The 17,099-nt window shown below is 46.3% G+C and overlaps 1 protein-coding gene across 1 annotated transcript; it reads left to right on the forward strand.

Moving 5' to 3' along the window:
• Positions 1-7,290: 7,290 nt before the first annotated feature.
• AHSG (alpha 2-HS glycoprotein) lies at positions 7,291-14,452 on the forward strand. The gene is made up of 7 exons (XM_082461533.1): positions 7,291-7,703; positions 9,811-9,921; positions 10,186-10,270; positions 10,647-10,810; positions 11,992-12,093; positions 12,987-13,073; positions 13,722-14,452. Exons 1-7 carry the CDS (start codon positions 7,296-7,298, stop codon positions 14,061-14,063), a joined length of 1,299 nt encoding a protein of 432 aa, XP_082317659.1. The 5' UTR covers positions 7,291-7,295; the 3' UTR covers positions 14,064-14,452.
• The last annotated feature ends 2,647 nt before the right edge of the window (positions 14,453-17,099 follow it).

Genomic DNA, 17,099 nt, shown 5'->3' on the forward strand with positions numbered 1-17,099 from the left:
GGATTAAAGCACAATGCCTTTTACAGAATAAGGAATCAATATCATTTGCTCCGATGATGATGTTTTTCTGAGGAGGAGCTCTTACAGCTTCAGAAAGTCCAAATTTCCCCATCTTTTCTTTAACCCTAATATGATTCTCTCTTTTGTGAGACAGAATGTTTGAGTGGGTGTCAAGGCCACACTAAGCGGTATATAATAGGAAGTCTTCTTCCAAACAAAAGAAAATGGAAGGTTCCCCATAGTTTCTTATATGATAATGAAAGCCTAGAGCAAGTGTCACTGTGTTCTTGAGGCTGATTTGACACAGAGGATCAACAGCCAAATGATAAAAAAAAATTCTTTTTTCCTTTAAAGAGTGGAAAGATTTGATGAAATACAAACTATTTTTTTCTATTCCGGGTTTCGATTATGCCTCTTTCCCAGGGCCAGGACTAGGATCCAGCAAGGGATGGGACTAAGGCACATAATTTAATGAGGTGCAACCCTGAAAACAAGCATTTCTTCTCAGGGTTTGGATCTTCCGAGCCAGGTCGTGGTTATTAGGGCAGGATTGGGGGAAAGCTTGCCGAGCCCTTTCTCCAACCAAAGAAGGAAGTAATCCCTTGTGCTCACTGTGGTTTGCCATGCTGTGCTCAGGCTAATGTCTCCCAACTTTGGTGCCTCTGCACTGAGTAAAACAGGCTCTTCCAAATGACCTCCACGCAACTGGGGCTCAGTAACCTTCACCTGATGGGTCCTTGGAGAAGGGTAATTTGCATTCCATTGACCGAGCTTCTTACTTTGGAGGTGCAAATCCCAGCCTGTCCCCACAGGACACACGCCATGATCATCTCATATAACTTATAGTTCTTGGCTGATCAGATGTTGCTGGACCAGGTGCGTCAAGTTACTCCGTTAGCGCAGATGGTGTTTTCTCATCACTCTGTATCCAGGCACCTAACATCACAGATGGTAGGTTGTTCAATAAATACCCATAGGAATGAAGAAACACCAGGCTTATCAGAAGTCAGTATTCGGCTTCTTAGGGTCCAGGCCCTTTAAGTACCAGAAAGGGCAGAGCCAGGAATCTGGCCCAACGACTTAAACACCAACCACTGCCACTTCCTCCCTGCGAAAACCAATGGTTCCTCTGGCTTTTGCTGACGTGCACTGGTTCACGTCCTGTTTTTCGAGAGGCTGGGTTTCTAGCTCCCACCTGAGCTCTCGCTGCCTGACTTGTTATTTCACCCTCTTCCCCTCCTGTCCGCTGGCAGGGCCCAGACAGAACCAACCCCCAGCAACTCTGACCCTGCACTTGCCACGATCCTTCTTGTCCTGGCTCCTGACTGGCAGCTCTCAAGGCCGAGTTCTGCTTTCGAGTAATTTGAATGCATCACCGCCCTAGTGGAGAGCCCTACTCACAAACGCAGGGGAGCTGGTGCCATCCTCGGCTGCCATCTTGGAACTCCGCCATCAGCCGCTTGGGGTTCCACACAGCAAGCACTGCCCAGCGCCCTGCTGCCATCTTCTGGAGGTTGCTGGTCCTCTTCTGCTCCTCAGATCTTTGGGACTGCTCTTCCCAACAGCTCTAACAAGCCCCTGATATCCTCAATACGCTATCAGACATTGTTTTAATGCAGTGACCTGGGCCTCAAAGAAAAATGTACAGATAAGTCATTCAAGTAATGAGACAAATGACCAGAAAACGGAGTAAATGCTTATCTCCTATTGGTATGCTGGAGCCAGGTGGATGAAAGTGACCCAAGATCACTCATGGGAATATACATTCGGTGTGTGAAAACCTTTCAAAGTTTGAAAGTGGTGTCATCAGGCGTGATGAAATACCTATAGCCTCCCCTGGGCATCCTTTGCCACAGTTTTCTTGGAAAACATACCAAGAGATTATCTAGTTTCTTCTTCATTGTCGGTAAGTAAATGGCCAACTTTCTTTTTCCAACTGAAAAAAATTTAAATAAGAGACCATTTTATTCAGCTTGACACCAAAGCTATTTTAGTTTATAAGAATTAGACATGTGGAATAGTTGAGCTAAAACCAAAGATATTCATAAAATACATTAAAAAAGGGTTCTGATGATTTTTCCATATAAGTTCCCACAAAAGTCAACATGGAAGCAGTGGCAGAGGAAAAGAGAAAACAACTGACCTGGCATGACACACCAGTTAAATGGTAGGGGTAGAAATTGGCATAGCCTTTCTGAAAGGCAATTTGGCCAGAGAAATTAAGAGTTTTTAAAGTGTCCACATCATGTGAATCAATGATTTCACTGAGACTCTATCCTGAGAAAAATAATGAGAAAGCCAAATATTCCTGAATTAAAAAGTTTATTACAACTTTGTATATGAGAGTGCTTAACGGAGAACAAACTAAATGCCCAACAATAAGAGAATAGTAAAATAAATTAAAATATGCACAACAGAATCATAGGTAGTCATTATAAGCATGTTTTTAAGTCTATTTAATAACATGGGAAAATATTCAAGTTATAATGTTAAATGATAAAAGAATACAAAGTTGTACATGAGTATGATTATATTATATTGAATTATATTAAAGTAAGTCTTTGTGTAGAAAAAAAGATGGAAATGCACCAAAACATTAACACTGTTTAACTCTGGGTGATGAGATTGTGGATGAGTTTTGTTTCCCTGTTTGTTTAATTAATTAATTAATTAATTAATTTATTTATTTATGGCTGCGTTGGGTCTTCGCTGCTGTGTGCGGGCTTTCTCTAGTTGCAGTGAGCGGAGGCTACTCTTCGTTGCAGTGTGCGGGCTTCTCATTGTGGTGGCTTCTCTTGTTGCAGAGCATGGGCTATAGGCGCACGGGCTTCAGTAGTTGTGGTTCGCGGGCTCTAGAGCGCAGGCTCAGTAGTTGTGGCGCACGGGCTTAGTTGCTCCGCGGCATGTGGGATCTTCCCACGCCAGGGCTCGAACCCGTGTCCCCTGCGCTGGCAGGCGGATTCTTAACCACTGTGCCACCAGGGAAGCCCTGTTTCCCTGTTTATATGTGGTAGGATGACAGGTGAGATACTAACTGCTCTTTACTACATGCTTTGTTTTTCTAGCATCAGCAAAACAGGACAATATCTAGTGCTTTAAAAATTGTTGACCATGAAAGATACAAGAACAAAGATACCAAAAGAAATGCTCCGAGTATAAGACAGAAATGATCAGAAAGGATGTTCAGACAGAACTTTTTTATTCTCCCCCCACCCTCACGTTGGCAATACAACCACCCCCAGAACAGTGTGGGGCTCCTACAGCAGAGGAGACCGGAAACTCACTGCAAGGTAGAAGGAGAAGAGGGGGCACTTGGGTAGCACAGGGAGAGATCACGTGGCAGGGAGAAGCCCCCTGAGTAGCTGGGTGGCCCTAGAGCAGTGGAGGGGCTATGACAGCAGTATCTAAACAGATGAGCTTGAAGGCAGCCTCAGAAAGCCTCCACAGCCTGGGAGGGCACAGCAGCCAAATTTTCCCAAGCTTAAAGACGGGGGTAGCTCTTAGCTGAGAAAAGGCCTGTGGTCTACAAAGTGTCCCACAGCTTCGGCAAGGTGACCCCAATCACAGGATGCAGGGGGACTGTCTTGCTATGGATCAGATGGAGGAAAGCAGGACATTAGCTAGAGGGTAGATTTGCCTGAGGACCATATGAGACAGGTTACCTGGCAGAAGATGCCAAGGCAAAGGTGGACACCTCACTCTGACCTTGATAAAAGCAGTACTTGCATAAGTCTCCCCCTCCACACTTTCTTCTAACCCCAGTGGGGAGAAGAAGCGTGAGGGCAAACCTAAATTGGACCAGGTTTCAACCCAAGCACGTGGGGGAAGTCAGGTTACCCGGAAGTGACTAGATTACATTTTCATGAAAGAGAGCTCAGAGTCAGAAATCCAATTGTGTTACGGAAAATAAAGTTATAGTGTAGACACCTGAGCTTATGACATGAAATACGTACCCACTGCATATATTTTTTGTGATTTTCAAATTTTCAGTAATGACCATATTTTGTATTTTAAAAGATTATTTAAAAGAAAAGCAGAGCATCCACAAAAAGTTGCTCATGAGCTCATGAGTCAAGGTCCTGAAGGAAATGGGGCACAAGGCCGATGGAAAGCCCCCCAGTTCTGAGGATCATCCTGCTGGATAACCAGAGAGCCGGGGGTCCTGACCACACCTTCTGAGCCTCTGGCATTAAGGGTCTGTGTGTGAGCAGCTGGGAGCAAACGTGAAAACAGTGCTTATACTATCTCCTCTGCCCATCACAGGCCCCCGCGCTTATCTCCCTCCCCACAGGAAGTCAGTATTGTTAAGCTTCCCTGTAGAAAGCTCCCCCCACCACTTTTAAACCAAGTTTTGTTCTCTGAAGCAATAGCAAACTACAGAACAAATCCACCCCCGCACAATGATGACCTCTAAATATTTGGAGAACATGTTGGTCTCCACGTTAAGGGCTTCTCTGCTCCAGGCTAAACCAAGCTAGGTCCTTGGATGATATTTTCCAAGCCTCTCGCCATCCTGGCCACCCCTCCTTGGAGGTCACACCTGGGATTGTCAAGGCCACAACTGAAAGGCAGTGCCTGAGCCAATGCTGTGACCTTGTGCTCTGGCTACCAAGACTCACTCTAATTCTGCTAAGGCTGTGAAGGGCCTTAAGGAGGCATTTATGTTCTGAGTGCCCCCCCGCCCAGAGTCTCAGCCTGCAGTGCAGGACTCAAACCCAGAGCTTTGCCAAGTGACTGGCTGTCAGACCAGGGCTCTCCTCTGCTGCACTCTTCCACTGGCTGGGGGCATGGGCCACGGGGCCACGGGGTCACTGGGGACACATGGCCACTGGTGCCAGTCACACTCAGCCACCCAAGAGAGCCAGGTCAGGGTGCATCTGTGCAAGGTGTTGGCAGTGAGGTCTGGAGAGAAGCGGACAGGGAGGGGAGAAGCTCCTCTGGCCATAGAGCTCTCCCGGCCCTGCCGCAGGAAGGCAGGAAGGTCTCTCTCCCCATTCCCCACTCCAGGCAGAAATCTCTCCCTTCCTTTCTTCTTTTCTCCGAGGATCTTACCCAAGACTTGGCACCTCCCATAGCTCTCCCTCCTCACTGGTAAATCATTGGTACCTTTGCTATGTCTGTGGGCCTTGTTCTCCCTCCAGGAGGAGATAATTGTCCCCGGCATTCAAAGATTTTATTAAACTTAAAAGCTTTTGCACAGCAAAGGAAACCATAAACAAGATGAAAAGACAACCCTCAGAATGGGAGAAAACATTTTCAAACGCAGCAACTGACAAAGGCTTAATCTCCAGAATATACAAACAGCTCATGGAGCTCAATATCAAAAAAACAAACAACCCAATCAAAAAACGGGCAGAAGACCTAAATAGACATTTCTCCAAAGAAGACATACAGATGGCCAACAATCATATGAAAAGATGCTCAACATCACTAATTATTAGAGAAATGCAAATCAAAACTACAATGAGGTATCACCTCACATGGGTCAGACTGGCCATCATCAAAAAATCTACAAACAACAAATGCTGGAGAGGGTGTGGAGAAAAGGGAACCCTCTTGCACTGTTGGTGGGAAGGTAAATTGATACAGCCCCTATGGAGAACAGTATGGAGGTTCCTTAAAAAACTAAAAATAGAATTACCATATGACCCAGCAATCCCACTACTGGGCATATACCCAGAGAAAACCATAATTCAAAAAGACACATGCACCCCAATGTTCATTTCAGCACCATTTACAATAGCCAGGTCATGGAAGCAACCTAAATGCCCATCGACAGGCGAATGGATAAAGAAGAAGTGGTACATATATACAATGGAATATTACTCAGCCATAAAAAGGAATGAAATTGGGTCATTTGTTGAGACGTGGATGGATCTAGAGACTGTCATACAGAGTGAAGTAAGTCAGAAAGAGAAAAACAAATATCATACATTAACGCATATATGTGGAACCTAGAAAAACGGTACAGATGAACTGGTTTGCAGGGCAGAAATTGAGACACAGATGTAGAGAACAAACGTATGGACACCAAGGGGGGAAAGCGGTGGGGGGTAGGGGTGGTGGTGGTGTGATGAATTGGGTGATTGGGATTGACATGTATACACTGATGTGTATAAAATTGATGACTAATAAGAACCTGCTGTATAAAAAAATAAATAAAATTAAATTAAAAAATTAAAAAAAAATCTACAAACAATAAATGCTGGGGAGGGTGTGGAGAAAAGGGAACCCTCTTGCACTGTTGGTGGGAATGTAAATTGATAGAGCCACTATGGAGAACAGTATGGAGATTCCTTAAAAAACTAAAAATAGAATTACCATATGACCCAGCAATCCCACTACTGGGCATATACCCAGAGAAAACCATAATTCGAAAAGACACATGCACCCCAATGTTCATTACAGCACTATTTACAATAGCGAGGACATGGAAGCAACCTAAATGTCCATTAACAGAGGAATGGATAGAGAAGATGTGGTACATATATACAATGGAATATTACTCAGCCATAAAAAGGAACAAAATTGGGTCATTTGTAGAGATGTGGATGGACCTAGAGACTGTCATACAGAGTGAAGTAAGTCAGGAAGAGAAAAACAAATATCATATATTAACGCATATATGTGGAATCTGAAAAAATTGGTATAGACGATCTTATTTACAAAGCAGAAATAGAGACACAGACGTAGAGAACAAACATATGGATACCAAGGGGGAAAGGGGGTGGTGGTGGGATGAATTGGGAGATTGGGAATGACATATATACACTATTGATACTATGCATAAAATAGATAACTAATGAGGACCTACTGTATAGCATAGGGAACTCTACTCAGTGCTCTGTGGTGACCTAAATGAGAAGGAAATCCAAAAAAGAGGAGATATATGTATATGTATAGCTGATTCACTTTGCTGTACAGTATAAACTGACACAATATTGTAAAGCAACTATGCTCCAGTAAAAAAAGAAAAAAATTGCTGAACATGCCTACTTCTCCCCACATGGACCCCACTGTGCGCTCAGCTTACAGTAGAGGGCACTCCCTCTGCTGGCAAATCCACAGCACTCCAGGGCCAGCTGTGCCAGCCCCTCCTCTCCTTGGTGCTCACCTCATCCTCTCAGCTGCCTCATTTCTTTGCTGCTGTTACCATGTTCCAAGCTGACTCTGGAGCATCTCCCCAGCCCACCCCCCAATCTGCCCCCACCCACCCCCAAGCAAGCATTGACTCTGGCAGATTTCTGCCAAAGGGGGACCAGTGATGTCTTAACCTGTTTGTTTTTCCAGGACTGATGTTTGCAGGGGGCTTTTTTTTGGAACCAGAACAGAAGTCATCCCACATCCTTACGCAATCCTTCCACAGGCTCCAACAAATAAAGGGCCTTTGGACCCTCCACCAGTCTGCCTTTTCCAGCAGAGCACCTGGGTTGGGCCTGAAGCCTCCAGCTACCCGCCTGCCGACCTGCCAGGACCTCTCCAGGGCAACCATGAAGTCCCTCGTCCTGCTGCTTTGCCTTGCTCAGCTCTGTGGCTGCCACTCTGTCCCGCATGGCCTGGTTCTGGGTTATAGGGAACCAGCCTGTGATGACCCAGAAACAGAGCAAGCAGCCCTGGCGGCCGTGGACTACATCAACAGGCACCTTCCTCATGGCTACAAGCACATCTTAAACCAGATTGACAGTGTGAAGGTGTGGCCGCGGGTAAGTGACCCTGCTGTGTAGGAGTGGGTGGGGCTCAGCTGGGTGTCTCTAAGAGCCCACCTCCCAGCACAAATGAAATGGCAGAGTGGAAACACCCTGATTCCTCCCAGGAGGGAGGGAGAGGACAGGCGGAGGGAAGAGAGGAGACATTCTGTACTGTGGTCAGGGGGTCTCCAGGAGGGTGCTGGATGGGGGCAGGAGGAGAGGGAAAGGCTTTGAATGATATTTTGAGGATCACAGGTAGAAAGTGTGGTTTTCTAGAAAAACTAGGACCAGAGACTGGATTCTAGTTTCCAAACTACCACTGACTGGAAATCACTTCTTTTCCTTTGATTCTGTTTCTCTAGATAAAGACTGAGAGTGAATGAAACGTGCATTTGATAAGTGCCTACTATGTGCCAGGCCCTTTCCCATATATCATCTCCTTAACCCCTCTCTCATCCCACCCCCAGTCCTGTGGGGTATTGTCCTTGTCTTACATGAGGAAACCAAGGCTCTGACATATTAGGGCATTTTTTTACCCAAGGTCATAAAATAGTAAGCAACAGGCTAGGATTCAATTCCAGAACTGTGTTCCTTCCTCTACACAAGCTGCCTCCCCAAGAAAGGTACCCACATCCCAATGAGAAATCTTGGCATGAAAGGATTCACCCCCTCACATGCTAGGCAAGAAACCAATGCAGCCTGAAGCTGGTGACAATGATGATCAAGCTGGGAAATGTGTGCCTTGGGGGTCAGCTGAGTGATTTGGAGAGGTGGGGAAAAGCCATCCATCTATTGCCTATTTTGAAATTAGATTTTATAGCTGATGAAGGATAATTCTTTCAGTCAACGCTGATTACAAGCCTTCCATGGGCAAGAACCAGTGTCAAGCGCTATGGGAGATGCTAAGTTGACTCATATGAAATAGCCAGTTTTGTATAATAAAAGCAGTCAAATATTGGCATTTTAATGATGCAACCTAATACAAAGGTGAGAAAGACATAGTGTCCACAAGAGATTCACAATCTAGGAAGGAAAATAAGGCAAACCTCAGGATGTCTGGACTGACTCACGGACATCTGATCTCACAATGGGACAACATATTTGAAATCGGGATTGTCCCAGATGGATTTCAGGAGTTCTGCAACCATAGTGAAGTACAACGGTGATTCAGAGGAAGCACTGATCACTTCAGGGGAAATGACACACAATGTGCATGTCTGAGGGAAAGAAGGAACAACACTGCAGTTTTCACTAACAGCAGGGTTTGAGAAACCCAGGAGCCCCAGGCTCCTATTCACTAGCTCTGAGTGTTTTCAGGAAGTTAATTTAGGCATATCTGCACATCATAAAACACAGCTTCCTCCAGGAAAGGAGATTTTGAGGCTTCAGGTACTAGTGAATCACGCAGAACAGACATGAGAGACAAGTAGAGCTGGGCTGAAAGAAAAAATAGCCATACTCGTACCCTCTGGATTTTTCCGGGCTTTATAGAAAGGATACAGAAACAGGTGAACTGGCAGGAACAACTCCAAGGAGTCATACAAGCTCCCCATCACCTCCTTACCCGCTGCTCCTTCCCTCTGTGCTAGTGACTGACTGACACACTGCTTCCTCCATCAGAGGGAGGCTCACGCTTCCCTCTCGTTACCAGCAGGGGGCAGTAGGGAACAGCAACTTTTCATCCAGGCATCTACAAGCCAAAAGACAAAAAGCCACAGGCAACTTTTCCTTTAGAAAGGAAAAGAAAATGGGGAAGGAAGGAAAGTAGATGTTGAGAAGGAAGGAAGAAGTAGAGAGAGGGATGAAGAAGATAAAAGAGAGACAGTAAGTTATTATCCTACACCAACTTACTTTGCTGATTGACTGAGAAAAATCCAAAGCTGACTTTTTCAAAGTACTGCTTGAAGGGTGAAATTTTTTAAATTAAATAAGTATCAACATTCACTTTTAGCTTCCAGATACAGCTCAGCGTGATGGCTGTGCTTCCATCAACCAGTCCAAGCCCACGCCCCCTTCTTTCTTACCTCTCCAACAGGGAGTGAGTTCAAACCCAGTAGGGGCTCACCCTTGGACCCGCTCAGCAGTATCAAGCTGCTCACTTCTGCATTCTCTGTCTCCACAGCGGCCCACGGGAGAGGTGTTTGACCTTGAAATAGACACGCTGGAAACCACCTGCCATGTACTGGACCCCACCCCCCTGGCAAACTGCAGCGTGAGGCAGCTGAAAGAGCACGTGAGTGCCCCTCTTAGGGCGACTGCCGCGGGGGCAGCTAAAATTGCCAATTGATGGCGCCTTCCCTGGGGCTGATTTTTACAATTCACCTTTTTTTCGTACTCCCACCTCCTGCGAAACCAGTGTCATGTTTCAACATCACCCAGTGAAGGAGATTTTGTGAGGCTCACCTTTGACATCCACGTCCCGCCCCCATCCCCCCAACCGTGAGAAGTGAGAGGTCAGCCCTCCTCCCGGGCTCTCACTGTGGGTTTATTTCCCCAGGCGGTGGAAGGAGACTGCGATTTCAATGTGCTGAAACAGGACGGACAGTTTTCCGTGTTGTCTGCAAAATGTGATTCCAGTCCAGGTAGAGATGATTATTATTCTTATTATAGTTACCTGGTAGAGAGAGTGAGGAGGGAACCTGAACCTTCCGTTTTCAACAGAAGTAGTTCTAGCCACTTTGTTGGTGATGAAAAGAAGCCAAGTTTCCTGGGTTTGGGGACTTTAAAACTGTGTTTTAAGGAGCTGTTCTCATTGGAGGTGGAAATCGCCCCTTGGTGAGAGGGGCTTCTGCAACAATGCCAGCATGGCAGGAGCCACCCGAAGGTTTAGTAAGAAGCAGAGAATCCTCGTGCAGACATTTGGAGCATGTTTTAGCCCTTTCAAATAAGCAGAGCGGGGGCAAGTGCCGCAGAGAATTACAGCCCCGAGCCAAGTTGATTTCTTCGCTCTGTGCGCAGACTCGGCCGAGGACGTGCACAAGGTGTGTCCAGACTGCCCCCTGCTGGCCCCGCTCAACGACAGCCGGGTGGTGCACGCAGTAGAGGCCGCGCTGGCTACCTTCAACGCCCAGAAAAGCGGCTCCTACTTTCAACTTGTGGAAATTTCTCGGGCTCAATTTGTGGTAAGACTGAGATCCTGCTGACAGTTTGGGCAGTTTGGTGGCACTTCGGGAGTGGACGTGGTGAAGCAGGGGTGAGGGACGGTGCAGGGGCAGCCACGGGAAGTCAACGAGGGTGGTGGGAGAAAAGGGAAAGAAAGGATTCTGAGTGTCCTAAGGACCCCGAGGACCGTCAGCGCATCCCCCACCTAAGCCACTTCAACACAAAACAGCCAGATGCTGTGTGTCCCCAGTTCCTCGGTTCCAGTTAACACCAGGGTGGAAGTTCCCACTTTATCCAGAAGCACCCACTGTAAATTCATGGGTCTCCACATCGCCATCACCCATCACCACGGAACATCTACAGCGCTCTTGTAATTGATACTTACAAAGGCATGGGCATACTTACATATAATGGCAGGATCCTAAAATGCCTCTGAATCACTGAAAAAAAAAAACCTAATTGTACCGTGGTTGGGTTAGCACATTTGAATGCAATGGAATTCTAATATTTCTAATATTTTTAAAAACTGGTATTCTGGATGCCAGCCATGGCATGCTTGGAAATACACTATAGGCAGTAATTCTATTAACCAGAATATGCGATTCTCAGAACACCCCCGCCCTAGACTATAACAAGTAACAGATATTTTATTATTGTAAGTGTCCATATGCTCCAAGAACTATAAGATAGAAAAGCATAAGTATCTTCTGTACTTTCATTTATATTTTTCATTTGATCCTGCTGTCCAAAATACATGGGAGAGGAATTAATTTCTTTACTTTCCCACCCCATCTTGGAGTAACCTGAGCCGTGGGTCTCAAAGTGCAGCCCCAATAGGGAAGTTGGCAGGAGGCAGGGTTCCCACTGAGGTCAGTGTAAGGTCAGCCTTCTGGGTTCCTGCTTTCTACCTGAAAACTCACCTCTGCTCTGAATGATGGGCAGTGGATACCTGCACCTCCTTCAGGGAAGACCCAACCCCAGCTTCTGTATGCAAGCCCTTCAAAAACCCAGTGTCTCACCGTAAGCCCTATGTAAGCCGCTGGGGGCATGTTTCCTGGCCACGCAGTGTGGTCTCCGTGAACCGTGCTCCCTGGACTGTGCAATGCCAGGGCCCTCGCTACTTCCCTCTGGCCTCTCCTTACCAGCCTTTTTTCATGCTGAGTCACGTTGCTTCATGAAAATTTTCATTTATCCTCATCAGCCTCTTCCAGCTTCTGTTTCTGTGGAGTTTGCAGTGGCTGCCACTGACTGTGTTGCTAAAGAGGTCGTAGACCCAGCCAAGTGCAACCTGCTGGCAGAAAAGGTGAGCGGGCTAGGCATTGGGTTGGTAAAGCCAGTCATGGAACAGAGCATCCTTAGAGCAAATTCGTATCTTGGGGCTGCAGAAAAGAGGAATGCAAAATATGCATTCCCTGTGAGGCTGGGTTGTGCCAGGCCATCCTCTGGGGTGTCATCTCCCCTGCTTAAGAGCTATCACCAGATCTTCTCACCCAATGGAGGCCCCTGGAGTTAGAGAGGCTGTTTCCTAATTAAGATGAGTCATGTCAGGCCATCGGGAGTATAAAGTGTAGATTTTCTAGATAGACCTCTGATATGAAATCTTTCAAGTCCTTAAGCCAGTAATGTCCTCTTCTAGGAATTTAGCCTAAAGAGATGATCGTGTTTGACAGGATATATCTATAAAGATGATTTATGACAGGTACAAAATGACCCCAGAAGATCTGAATGTCCAAAAGGAGGGAATCATTGAATAAAATATGGCACATTAGTAAATAGAAAATTATACAGACACGAAAATTACATTTTCAAAGAATAAGGAATGATATAAGAGAATGCTATCATTATAGCACGTGAAAAACACAGTATACAAAATGGTGTAGTCAGGGATGCCAGTTTTTAAATGATATTTAATAGTAGTTAAAAGAAAGAAACACATAGATGTGCAGAGAAGTTCTCCTGGGTCACCACCATTTCTGAGATTATGGGTGATCTCTCTCATTCCCAAAGCTTTCCTGTATTTTCTACATTCCATATAAAATATAAGCAGAAACCATACGCTTTAGGAAAAGGTGTTTTTTAAAAAAAGGAATTAAGAATTTAAGTTTTTTTCCCTTGATGTGTTGGAGTATAAGTGAAACTGGGAGAGAAGTCCACTTTCTGGACTGGTTCAAATAACTCCTCTCTTTCTGTGGGCAGCAATATGGCTTCTGTAAGGGGATGGTCACTGAGAATGTTGCTGGTGGGGAAGATGTTGCAGTGACCTGCACGGTGTTCCAAACACAGGTAAGGGCGTCATGGATGTACTTGCCCTTATCTTCAGAATACAATGACCCCTTCACCTTTCTGCGGTGCATTAGTAATTTCGGGGCATTTGCTGCCTGTCCTTTTGAGCCCCACCATATAGATAGTGCAAGGGAATGTGAAATCATCAATAAGCAAAAGGTTGTTTCAGCCATGCCCTCCCCTCCCACGAACTGGTGGTTACAGGGCAGAACCTCCCTAGTGTGCAATTGGCGAGGCCACGTGTTTTATTTGCTGGCTTGGGGAGCGGGGGCGGGGAGAGGCGGGGGCAGTGGGCGTGGTTTTCTGAGTTGCTGAGTCCAGGTGGCCAGATCTGTCTGACAGCTCCCTGTGGCTGCAGGTGTAGATGAAAAAGAGGGTGACGCTACTGGTGAAGGTTAGCCATAAGGTGGGGTTCTTTCGCTCGTGGAACAGTGTCAGTCTACCATCCCCAACACAGCTGGTGAGAAAGGGGCTACCGCAGGCCAGTTACCCCTCCCGTGGAGCCCTGATGACCATCCCTTGTACCTAGGTAGTTCTTTTTTGCCAGATTCCTTGCAAATAAAAATTAGTACCGTGACAGAATTGGGTGGGGTTCCACCTGGAAGGAAGAGAAAGGCAGCTAACCTAAGGAAATGGTCCTCTCTCCAGCCTGTGCTCCCGCAGCCCCAACCAGATGGCGCCGAAGCAGGGCCCCTCACGCCTGCACAGGGCTCGGCTGGGCCAGCGCTTTCTCCAGCTGGCCTGCCCGCGGCCTCCCTGGTGGTGGGACCCAGGGCCGTGGCAGCTCCCCCGATCCCCCCACCGGTACACCCGGCGCACTACGACCTGCGCCACGCCTTCTCGGGTGTGGCCTCAGTGGAGTCAGCCTCAGGAGAAACGTTTCACGTGGGGAAAACACCCAAGGTGGCGCAGCCTAGCGTTCCTGCTCCTGAAGGTCCAGTTCCAGTGGTCCGCCCTTGCCCGGGGAGAATCAGATACTTCAAGATCTAGAAGACGGTCGGAGATGAGAAGGTTTGGCACAGAGAACATGGCCACCGTTTTGTCCAAGTATGGGTATGCGTGGGAGCTGTGTCTGCTATCAAAGCAAGTGCTACGTGTGGTCTAGATTAATGTCAAGTCTTGAATGCCAGCTTCTCCTCATCCTTCGGAGGTCGGGGAACAGAGCGGGTGATAGTTATGTTTGATGGAAGGCATAAGGTCAGCAACTTGATTGTTATTGTTTTGATGCTAAGCCACCACCATTGTGTTCTCTTCTTTCTCTTGACCTCACAAAAATAATTGGAACTGTGATTTTGAAAGGTGCTCTTGCCAAGTTTATATCTGCTTGTTAATAAAAATGCCTGAAGGACCTTCCTTAAAAAAGAAGGTTCTAAGCTGAAGTGTGGTCATGATTGTTGCCTACTTCATCCAAGCTCACGTGTGTGGTCTGTCTTTCCAGCAACCACACCGCAAGTGTCCCTAATCAAAGTCAAAGTGAAAATAGGAACAAAATAGAACAAAAATCTGCTATATTACTACACACAGGAAAAAGTGAGACTAGGATCTGCTCATAACTCATAAGATCTGATCATTTCCTTATAAGAAAATAATTCTTTTCATTTCATAACGGTCAGAAAATATCGCTAAATTGGGATCAAGTGCCTGAACTTCGTACAGACAAACCAACCATTGGTTTTTCCCAATACCCAGGTAAGGAAGGATCAGCAATTAACACAGGAGCCTCACTTTAATTATATCTGTTCACTATTTATGCTTAAAATAACTGTTAATTGTACCGTATATACTTCATTTTATGATGCAGGATTGGTCTTTCTAGCCAATCCATTTTAAGACCTCAAGTTAAAGTTCTGGTGTATAGTATGAATGGAGGAGGGATACCTGGACAGGTAAATCCAGTGGACATTTGTAGATACTATCCAAGTGTTCAGAGAGCATAAAGAAATAAACAGTTCCCATTGTAGAATGGTGCCTAGACAATTTCAATTTTTATCTACTAGCATTAGGTTGTTCTGAGCAACCTAAGTGGGCCCTTTCAGGTGAAATTTTAAAGGAGTAGGACTAATAACCAGTTGAGTGGTTTCACTTGAACCAAGGAGATTGAATCAAGCATTGGCACTCACCTTATCACTCTTGCCTAGAGGTTTTGCCAACATTCCAATAACCAGAAAGAATGGCCAGGAAGGTAGGAAAACCTTTAGGTACCTCAGAAGCCAGGGGACATGAGGAAAGCATGGTCAGCTAAGCTAAATGCTGCAGAAAGAGCAATAAGCATGGGGACCAAGAAAAGGCCATGGGTTAGTTGACCATCTAGGAGGTGATGGTGACCATTGGCAGATGCAGTTTCACTAGAAGGTTGAGTATAAAGGCCTGGTGGCAGGGTTAACTGGTGGAGATGATGAGAAAATGGAGGGGAGTGTGTAATCTCTTTTAAGCCGTTTGTTGGTGAAGGGTGGGAGAGAGAGGACGTAATCTAAAAGGGTTGATTTTGGACAGATACAGCAGAGAGGGGCAGCTTGCAGTGAGGCTTTCATTCCCTGACCAGGGATGGAAACCTCGTTGGTGGCAGTGAGAGCATCAAGTCCTAACCACTAGACCATGAGAAGCTGTGGCTATAGTCTGGGCCCCAGGTCTTGTCTGCCTTGAAAAAAAAAATTTGACAAGGAGACAGAAGGTAGAAAGGAGAGTAAGGCACTTATTAGAAAAGCAGAATATATGCAGAGAGACTCACAGGCCAGCTCAGAGAGGGTGATGCCTTTGGGAAGTTTAAGTCATTTGTAAGGGGGCAGTCCTCCTGGTCTTTGTTTTCCTCTGGCCAGTCGTCTTGTTTTGACCCCATAGCTGATTAATCTCAGGGTCCTTCCCTATGTGTGTGTGCATCCTTTAGCCAAGATGGATTTCAGTGCGAGGGTCCCTGGGAAGTTAGCAAAACTTAGAGTCTGGCGTCCCCCCCACTCTTTTTGACCCTCAAGGAGCCTTTCTGTGCATGTGCAGTTGAGGTCTCCCTGACTCCAAGGATGAGAAATATGTGATCTCTTGATTTTTTACCTGAGCAGGGCTTAGCCCCTCTCTGCCCCTGCCATTACTGTTATCTTAAAGTGTCCACAGGAGACAAAGTCCAGCTATTTACCCAGTTCCTCTTGTCATTTCTATCTCGCAGTATAAACAGGAGGCCGGTTGCAAAAATATCTAGCCTGTAGCCCATCTATCTCCTACCTCAATAAATATGAACAGAAGGGTAGCTGTAAATGTCTAGCCTGGAGCCCATCTATTCTGCCTCAGGATAACTGGGTAGAGGGAAGATTTCTTTTCCAGGAAAGAGGAGTTTTGAGCATCCTTAGGGCAAAAGATGGGAAGAGATGGAAGAAGAAGAAAGAGAAAAAGGATATGATGGGGTGGGGGCCATGGGAGATTTTAGTGGTGAGCTGGAAATGGTTTGGGCAACTCTGCCAAAGAGTCTAGACCTTCTTTGAGGGAGCTTGCAAGGGAATCCTGAAAACACACCTTTCACCCAGTACTAAAAGAGACTCGTCCGCTTTCCACCCTTGCTACACACAGGTGTGGCTGGGAGAGAACACGTGGAGTTTTAGTCAGTGTTTTCCATGGCAGGTGGTACATACCCAACCCAAAGCAGCTAAAGTAAAAAGGAAACTGTCACTGCCTGTGTACTGGGAATTCAAATGGATGAGTCTTACCTAGGGCACAGCGGAATCCAGGGGTTCAAAAGATATCATTTCCATTCTCTCTCTGTCTGTCTCTGTCTCCCTCTCTCCCTCTCCCTCCCTCCCTCCCTTCTTCCTTCCTTCCCTTTTTCTGTCTGTCATCAGTGCTTGCCTTCAGTCTTAGCCAGGATGGCCACTGGCAGCCTCACACCCACATTATCATTGGTGCCTAATCCTGAAGAAAAAGAGAAGGGCTAGTCAAGAAGAGCCAAGGGAGAAGCTATTCCAGGGGAATAGCAGGCACAAAGGCCTAGAGGCAGGAAACAGGTTGATGTGGCTAAGGATGAGAAAGGAAGCTGGATTGAAG

This window comes from Balaenoptera physalus, assembly GCF_965194825.1.
Source record: "Balaenoptera physalus genome assembly, chromosome: 4".
NCBI lineage: Eukaryota > Metazoa > Chordata > Mammalia > Artiodactyla > Balaenopteridae > Balaenoptera > Balaenoptera physalus.